Source organism: Nannospalax galili, unplaced genomic scaffold (assembly GCF_000622305.1).
Source record: "Nannospalax galili isolate Female #2095 unplaced genomic scaffold, S.galili_v1.0 scaffold1878, whole genome shotgun sequence".
NCBI classification, from domain to species: Eukaryota; Metazoa; Chordata; class Mammalia; order Rodentia; family Spalacidae; genus Nannospalax; species Nannospalax galili.
In genome coordinates, this window is record NW_008341752.1 from 449,176 (window position 1) to 458,867 (window position 9,692).

Consider the following 9,692-nt stretch of genomic DNA (forward strand, 5'->3'; position numbering starts at 1 on the left):
TCCCTCCCTCCCTCCCTCCCTCCCTTTCATCTTGCCTTCCTCTCCCTTCCTTCCTTCAACCTTATCATGAACCTCACACATATCGGGTACTGTTCTAGATTCTGGGGGAACACAGACATACTGAGGCAGGTGATTGGGGTAGCAAGATATCAGGACCACCTTTTACCTAGAGACTCTTCCTTGGCAGTTAAGAAACCAAATATCTTTCTTTCTGCTAAGTAATTTTCAGAATCTTTGGCCTAGAATGGTAACTGGCTATTTAATTTGGATATAGTAATTCCAACAAATTCTGTATGCCAGTATGTGCCAAACCATGTTAGACATCAGTTGTTGAGAAGTAATGAGGGAATGCGTTGCTTCCTCAGCAGCTAGTTGGGGAGTTAGAGATGCTAAGTGTCATGGTGGAAGCTCAAGAATCCATTCTTCTAGGAAGCATTCCTAGGCTTACTTTCTTCCCCCACAGTCCCCTGGGCCTCTCCGTTCTGCTGCTGTCACACCACAATCCACTTACTTTTGACATGGTGATTAGTCTACTAGACTATGAGGTCCTGGAGGGCAGGATCTGTGAGATGAGTCTGTTCTCCTGGGCCTGGCATAATGCAGCTGGCCTCTAACGTATTTGTTAAACAAATGGTATGAAAGCATCAACAATGGGGAACTGAGGCACATATGCCTCACAGTAACAGATAAGCTGTGTTTTAAAAACTTTAACAGCAATTTTTCAGGTAGGGAAGGGAAATCATATTCTAGACAGGAGAATGTACAAAGGCCTAGAGCATAAGAGGCTTGTTGGGGATCAAGGATTGTAAAGTGTTTAGAAGAGGTGTCATTGTTGTACAGCAGAGTCAGGGGGCTGAGTATGACCTCAGAGGTCATCCAGTCCATCCCCCTGTCAGGCAATCAGCAGCTTTGATCGCCCACTGTGGGCAGAGCCCTGTCTTGGGGAGACCAGAGACCTGGAAGACCCAGCCCCTGCCCTCAAGGAGCTTTTTGTCTTGCCGGGGGAATCAAGGTCACAGCTGCACCAACTCACGAAGAACCCTCTTTCCGAGCTGCCTGTCGTCAAGTGCAAGGTAGGGCAGTGCCACTCTGAGCCTGAGGGGCTGGTGAGTGAGGACCTGAACCTAGGCAGATACAGCCAATCCTACAAGGCTTTCTGGTTCTGGAAGGCTGCAAATGTAAGCTGGATGCTGGGGCAGAGGAAGACTGTGTTAGTCAGAGACTGAGGAAATGGCATGTGGAATAAGGTTACTGCATGTGTGGCAGACCGACCTGCCACTGAAGCAAACTGCTCCTAAAGGGGAGATATGTGAAAGAAAGTTGAACAAATGGGGAGAGCTACAGATGGCCTTGAGGATACTTAACTGTGGCTAGTCCACACAAACAGTTAACAACTTTCAGAGATCAGAAAGTACACAGTACAAGAAACACTGCTCAAAGATGGCTCCCAGTTCCACCACTCCATAGCCCTGTGGTCTCAGTCTACTTACCTTCAATAGTGAAATAAGAGTGATAATCCCCATCTGTCTGCCTCGTAAGGTTAGAAAGTTTAAGGGCAAATAGCACTTTGTAAATTACCAAGCAATCTGTACTTGTAAAGTGTCATTATTTAGAGAAGGAAACTGCGAGGGAGTTACTGCTGATGAGTCTAAGGTCTAAATAACAAGCTCCTGTCAGTTGCAGAGAAGCAGAGTAATGGAGTGAGTACAGGGGTATTTTGCAGACATCTACAATGTGTCAGACATTGCTGTCAGTGCTTCCTATGCATTTTTCTCATTTAATCTTCACAGTTACCATTTAGGGCTAATATTAGCCCTGTTTGCAGATGTGAAAACTGAGGCTCATAGAATTTGAATAACTTGCCTAAGACTATAGCCAGGAAGTAGCAAAGCCAAGATTAAAAACGCCTCTCCACTCTGGAAATCGACCTTTTTTCTTCTGTCCTTTTGTGTGTGTGTGTGTGTGTGTGTGTGTGTGTGTGTGTGTGTGTAGTTTTCTTCTGTCCTTTTGTGTGTGTGTGTGTGTGTGTGTGTGTGTAGCTCTGCCATCACTACTGGGGCTTGTCTTTGGCCTAGAGGTGTATGCCTTGGAGAGGACAGGAGGGTGACTAGACAAGAATAAGATAGTCTCCAACATCACTGTTAGTGGAGCATAGCCATGGCATTTGTGGAGAATTCCAAGTAACCCAAAATTAACTTGAAAGGCAATGGAGTTTCATTTTATCATATATAGACTGTCCAGAAATGGAAAATGTTTGTTATGCTGGTTAGGTTGATCTAGACTACTCCAGACACTATGTATATTAGGTGGCAGATCAAAAACTCTAAATGTGCTATTTCATTTGGTTCCTCATCAGTCCTATGAAGTAGGTCCTAACCTCATTTGACAGATGATGAAACTAAGGCTTGAAGAAGTGAAGAGAAGCTAGCCCCAAATCACATAGCTTTGAGAAAGGTAATGAAGCTAGCTAGGATCCATCCAAAGGAAGGTGTCCAGGAAGTGGGAACAGTAGCGTCAAGATTATATCAAGATCAGCCGAAGAAAGCTAGATGTATATCCTAGAGAAGAAAACAGAATGAAAGGAAAGGAATCAAATACCATTTATAAGTTTTAGGAGCTTTCTTGTGTAGAACTCTCTTTGGGTCTAGCAGACCAGGGACATGAAAACTTAAACAGCTTTCACATCAGTATAAGGATTTTAGGTCAAGTGTGGTGGCACACGCCTTTAATCCCAGCACACAAAACGCAGAGGCAGGCAAATTTCTGTGAGTTTGAGGCCAGCCTGGTCTACAAAGGGAGACCATGTTTCAAAAGGGGTGGTGGTGGTGGTGGTGGTGGTGGATTTTAACCCTTAGGGGAACAGATAGTATTAGCCATTTGTGACACTGGTCAGCCATTTGTGACAGAGTTGAACATCCAGTGACCTGAAATGGAGAGAGAGTCTGAATTTTTACATGTATTGCCTTCTAATTGTTTCATCAGTTGAAAGGGGCGCAGCATAGTACTCACCTAATTGTGATTTGTATCCTTGGGCTAATAGCCCAAGATGTAACATTTGACATACCTAACCCTAAGTTCACCCAACTTGAAACCCTAGAGGGAGCAAAGTTTAGATCTCTGCTGCCCTTTACAAAAATGATGAAAAAAGCTACATCTCAGGGCTGGAGAGATGGCTCAGTGGTTAAGAGCACTAACTGCCCTGGCAGAGGACCCGGGTTCGATTCCCAGCACCCATGTGGTAGCTACAAACCTCCTTAACTCCAGTTCCAGGGGAATCTGAAGCCCTCTTCTGACCTCCACAGCAATGCACGACACGGGTAGACTCACATACATGCAGGTAATATACTCATACACATAAAATAAAAATAATAAAAATGTTAAAAAACAAACTACATCTCTGGATTTACATGGACATGGGATCAAACTTTAGTTTCTCCACTTGCTGTGTGATCCAGAGCAGACATATATTTGGGCCTCCATTTTCTCATCTCTAAAATAAGTATGCTAAATCTTGTCATTGGAAATTTGAATATTGTCAGCTAATCTGTGTAAAATAATAGTATTTGTCTCATATTTTGTTGATGCTCAATAAAAATTGCCTCTTAAGATCTAATGATGATTTCTTTGATCTATTTCCCCAGCGAGTGGCAGTAAGTCTTGAAGATGATGGACTGCCCTGAGGATGGGACCACCTACTTCGTGCCTCATGGAGTTCAGTCCTATGCACTACTCTCTCTGGCTGGTGTATGAATGGATGAATGGGTTTCTATATATGGGTCTGTGTGTGTGTGTGTGTGTGTGTGTGTGTGTGCGTGCGTGCATGCGTGTGTGCGTGTGTGTACAACTTTTTTAAAATTTATGTTGCGGAAAGGTAACCACAAAGTTATGATGAACTGCAGACATCCAAAGGATGTGAAAGTTTTTATATGTATAATGTTTTATACACTTTTTAACTGTTGCACTACCCATGAAGAATTCATGGAATGGCTTACTGCTGAGTGACTAACATGATGTACATAACCAAACGGGGGCCAATGGTACAAACTTTACTCATCATTTAAATACTATATTTACAGAGGATGTTTGATTTGAGGGCTTTTTTAGGTTTGAGGGGTTTGGCTTTTTTTTTTGTAAATAATATAATTATGCTTTGTGGCTATCCATCAACATAAGTATAAAAAGAACACTTCAACTCCCTCCCACATTAGATTATTTATTAACATATTTCAAAAATAAGATTAGCGCTATAATTTAGAGAAGTGAGAGTATTTATTTTTGGTATGTTTGGCCCAGTACACAGACTCTGTGTGTGTTTATGTGTGTATGTTTGTGTGAGAAAAAAAATCTGTAGAGAAGGGGCACACTTATGTTCAAATACATAAAGACAGGATTATTTTAAAACAGTTCACAAGAGGGGTAGCTAGTTTTCAGAGATGTCTTTGGAAACTTCCCTCGGTAAATAGATACCATACTTTGCAAACCTGTAGTAGGAAAGGTCGATCTTTTCACCTTTGGCTATTTTTGAGACCCTGGTAAGTCAGGAAAAAGCTCCTTAACTTACCCATGGCTGCCGTGATGCCCACCTGGGCTTTCTTGTCTGTGGCTTAGGTCAGTATACAGATTTTACATAGTGCTAGAAGGTCTTATGAGCTCAAGACTGCACACCCAAAGCTCAGTAAGTCCTTCTTTTAAAGTTCAGCTCTTGAGTAACAACTCAGGTTGAATTCAGTAAATTTTCTCTGCACACCTGAAGACTCATCCTTACTTACAGAGCTAAGTGAAAATGTTTTTAGACTGGCCTGAGTTTATGATAAGGACTGGCTCAGGCACTGACCCTCTGAGATGCTGTGGAGGATGAAGACAGGGATTTTGGAATAAGTTTGATCACATATGTTTCTCCCATCCCCTCAGTCTCTACCATTCCCTTAAGTAGGGGAAACATTTTAAAATAATAAGCAGGTTTCTTACCACCATATGTTCATATTAGATAAGATTAAGACCCAAAAGGTGGCCACACCCAAAGTCATATTTTGGGGGAAATGGTATTGGCAATATAGCATATTGGATGTATATGTCCACACAGGGATTTGGTTTACCACTTTGTAAATAAAAGGAAAAACTCTGGGTATATGTATAATTTGTTTTTTAATTATAGATACTACCTTTACTTTTCCTGGGCCTTGAGGGGAATGAGGAGAAATGCTCTTTTCTGTCTGTGGGATTTGCCATTAAAAACATAATTCTGGGGTCCCAGAAGGAATTCAGTCCCCACTGCCTTTCTCTTCCAAAGTATGGTCTTTCCTTAATTCTGCTGTTTTGCCAGTTCATTCCCTCCACACAACCAGGGACAAGTAAAACATGGAAGTATTTGGCTTAAGTAAGAGCAGAGGATGTATAACTAATCTTGACATACCTGGAACTTGACACTCTTAAGCAGTTGTCTCCCTGTTCCCACCCTCCAGCTTCCCCCAACCCAATGAAGCTTGAATGTCTCACCAACCTGACACCCTTTGAGTTTCTAGACAGATAGTCCAGAGTTCTGCCATTCTATTCTTTGGAGCTTGCTCTATGTCACTGATTAAGCTTGGGCATTATGCCTGACAACTTCTTTCTGGTATGCATGTGTTGATGGTCCTGAGATATTTATTCAGAGAGTAAAATGTAATTGACCTACATGACCCATTCCAAACAGTTTTAAGAACAGGTGGCCAACTCCTGTGGCGCTTACTTCAAGAATGGAAAGTAAAATTAGTTTTGAAGAAATAGGGCAAAAGTGAAAAGCATCGGAATTTACACAAAACCAGCAGCTTTTTCTTTAATCTGCTTCCAAAGAAACTGAATTTCCTGGGGAACTAAGTAACAGTAGCTAATATATAGATTCTCAACATCCGTCAGCTCTTGGCCTTCACAATAAAGTAGGGACATACAGCAACCTTGGATTTCCAAAAGATGATGAACTTAGAGGCATCCATATTTCCTGAACATGTTACAACTACAGTTTGTAAGCAGAGGCAGTAGAAGCAATCTACAAGAAGCAAGTTGAGAAATATATTCTATAGCAGTAAGGAAGTAATCTGAGGAATCAGATTCTCCTTCCCTATTCTTGGAGGCTTTTTGAGCCTCATTCTGAGGTGTAGTTAAAATTTTCTGCAGCCTTTTTTGCTCCTGTGCATATGTATCCACAGCCAGTAAGAGATCATGGAATCATCATACTACAGAGCTGGAAGGATGTGCCGTGATAAACCAAGAGGGCAGAAAGTTCGCCAAACAATATTTACTTTAAAAAAGCCAGCCCAGTCTTTTTCCTCCCCTTCTCCAGGAGACAGCTTTGGGCTGCCTCAAAAAAGAATCAAACCTGCTTTCTCTCCTGTGGCTGTCTTTCCAGTAGACTGGTCAAGGCACTACCAGAAAATAGCCTTCCAGAAACAAACTATTTACTCTTCAGAGCAGGATCATATATCAAAACAGACTGAAGTAACCTCTAACTTCAAGCAGAAAAAATAATTAAATGGGATTTAAATTTATGGTAAAATTATGTTTGCAACATATGCATTCCCAAAGGATTCACTGGGTGCCAGCTTTGTGCCAGATCAATCAGAGAAGATATGTGTGGATATATATAAATTTCACTTACAGTCAGGTCAGGGCACAGCAAAAGAGAAAGGTCAAATTGCCTGAAGTGAAAACCTGAGCCATCATAGAAGTGACCTGAAACCAAATCTTAACATTAGAAGTGCAGCTTCTGGCAGAGGAGATATGGAGCTAAGACACGGAAGCATGAATCAGCCAGGGGACTTTGGGAACTACATGTCGTTCATTATAACTGGAATCAAAGACTCAAGGAGAGCTGGCAAGAAATGAAGCTGGATGGAAAGACAAGTTCAACATAAGCACTATAAAATAATTTCCGATTTGATTAAGCAGACATTTCTTTGGTAATTTACTATGTACAACAAGGCATCATGGGAAACTTGGGATGTGTTGATGGTACTTTGCAGACATGACATTATTCAGCTTCAAGCTTTCCGATGGCCACAGGGAAATGTTGACTGATTTCCCTATATTTGAATCAGATTTTTTTATATGATTAGTGAAAACTAATACAAGGGCAGTGTGATTTTCACAGAAGCATGCCATGTTGTCAAGCACCTTTTAGGTTTTCTCAACTGTGAGAAAGAAAAGGAGATGGTAGAGGTGGAGTCTGAAGAGGGGATTGAAATCACTGTACAGTCAGGTGCTAATGGAATGGGAGAGCGCCGTTCTTATCCTGTAGAATACAAAGGCCCTCCTCACTCCAGCCATCCACACCATTTCTCCAAGCATCAATATTAGCAGTTTCAGAATAAATGATTTCCTTCCCCATAAATGCATGAAGATAGAGTGTCAGAGTCTCCTTACACTATATTTTTAGGGTATTTGGGAGTTTTCAGGATATAAAGAACTTAAAGGGTGGAGGAAATTACAGCTTCAAATTTTCAGTTAATATTAAAAAATTAGGAAGCTTCATCCAGACTGCACCATGTGCACAGTTAAGATTCAGCAGTAACTGCATTTGCAAACACTTTGTGCTATAAAAAGTAATTTTTAAAAAGCCACCCGTATAAATATATATATTTAAAGACAAGATTTTGATACTTTTTTTTACAAAAGCTGCAAGAGAAAACTGTACAAACCACAGGCTTTTAAAGTAGGATTTTCTTCTATATAAACTGTTAATTTGGGGTTAAGGTACTGGTTTGCAAACTCACTGTATCCAAATGGATTTTCTTGTCTGTTGTTGCCCCCTGCCCCCATACCATATTTAATGTCATAGTTGGGCATGTAAATTGTTGGTTGCACTAATAGTGTTGTCTTGTCATTCCAAGTTCCATGTTTCTGTACTCAGTGCCTAGGCAATCTGGCGTCACTTCCAGAGGCAGAGGGACTGGAGGAGGTGTGCTACATTTCACTAGCTATACTGACATCATCTTGGTGGACTGCGAACCAAATGTGGACATTTGTAAAATCAGTACACTGTTTCTAGAGAGATTAAATTAATTTTTAAAATCTGTTTTGTTTCATTGTGATACTTAAATGGGGGTGAACTATCACTAATTGAGTCCCTTATGTATACCAGATGTTTTACATAAATCATTTCAATCTTAGCAATAATCCTATAAAATAATCCTCAGTGTTATTTACCTCTACTGAGGATTATTTTATAGGATTATAAATAAGGAAATGGGTAAAATATCTGCCTCAAACCAGTTATTTTTAGAAGCCCTAAATAACATCGGCATGTGTAGCATTCTCTGCTTAGATCTTCTCTGTCTGGCCAGCCTATTTGTCCTTGAGTTCTCAATTTAGGCAATGCTTCCTTCTCCTTCTGGTCTCTTAGTCTGGGTTAGATAATTTTTTTTGGGGGGGGGGTGTCTTTTGAGACAGGGTCTCCCCGTAGCCCCAGCTGGCCTGGAACTCACTTTGTAGACCAGGCTGGCCTTGAATTCACAGAGATCCACCTGCCTCTGCCTCCCAAACGCTGGGATTAAAGGCGCGCACCACCACACCCGGCTGGGTTAGATTATTTTATGCTTCCATAATTTTTGTGTACCAATGCTTCTGACCTGCCACTTACACCACTGAGATGGCTTTTACCAAGGTCATCTAGGACCCTCCTTTGTGATAAATCTTGCAAACACTTCCAGGCCTTCTCCTCCCTATAACACTGTTGGCCACTCTTGGAATACTCTTAAATATTTTTTATTTTATTTTATTGTATGTGTATCGGTGTTTTGTCTGCATGTGTGTAAGTGCACCTGGGTCATGCAATGCCCATGGAGGCCAGAAGAGGGCATTGGATCCCCTGGCACTGGAGTTAAGGATGGTTGTTAGCTGTTGTGTGGGTGCTTGGACCCAAACCCAGGTCCTCTGGAAGAACAGTCAGTGCTCTTAACTGCTGAGCCATTTCTCCAGCCCCCACTCTTGGATTACTCTTATTTGGGCTCCATTCCCAGGTTCGCCCTACTTTTTTGGCCACTGCTTAGTCTTCTTTGCCTACCCTTCACATTGAGGTATTCCATTTCAAGCCTACCCATTTTTCAGTTTGCATCATGACTACCTGAGTGTGGGCCATCATCATCTTATATTACTACCCTCATGGGTTACTTATTCAAATGTTATGCTCCTTCTAGTCTTTCCATTTTCCAATCTAGCTTACATGACAGCCAAAGTGATCTTTCTAAAATTCCATCAAGCCTAAGGACCTGAGTTAGGCCCCAGGAACCCATGTGGAAGGAGAGACCCAAATCCTTCAATCTTTCAAATTGTCTTCTAATCCCATGCATGTGCCCACACATTGCACACACAGATTTTTTTTAATGTAATAGATTGTTACCACCACTTCCCTGGTTAAAGCCCTTTTAACTGCCTCCCTTACATTTAATCCCAATATTTTCGGGTTTGCCCAAACTCTTTGATACAACATGAAATTCTAAAGGTCTTTCATGATTTGGCTTCTGCCCCTTCTCAACTTTATCACTCACTGTATTGTAATCTAACCAAACATTTCAGAGGCTTTGTCTGGAACATTGCTTTCAAAAAGCCTTCTCTAGGCTTTTCATTGGATTACGAGCCATCCCACATGCTTCCAGTGTCACTGCTTCTCTTGGTAAATTGAATTACTGTATTGCAATTGTTTCTTTGCACCTTCATTG

General features: G+C 41.4%; 1 protein-coding gene across 1 annotated transcript in view; it reads left to right on the forward strand.

The window, feature by feature from the left end:
- Nucleotides 1-8,050, forward strand: part of Lrp8 (LDL receptor related protein 8) — a 31,669-nt gene extending 23,619 nt beyond the window's left edge. Inside the window, exons 13-14 of the mRNA XM_029565517.1 lie at nucleotides 897-1,073; nucleotides 3,642-8,050. Of these exons, the coding sequence (XP_029421377.1) occupies nucleotides 897-1,073; nucleotides 3,642-3,680 (216 nt within the window). The 3' untranslated portion in view covers nucleotides 3,681-8,050. The remainder of the gene's footprint in view (nucleotides 1-896; nucleotides 1,074-3,641) is intronic.
- Nucleotides 8,051-9,692: the final 1,642 nt, after the last annotated feature.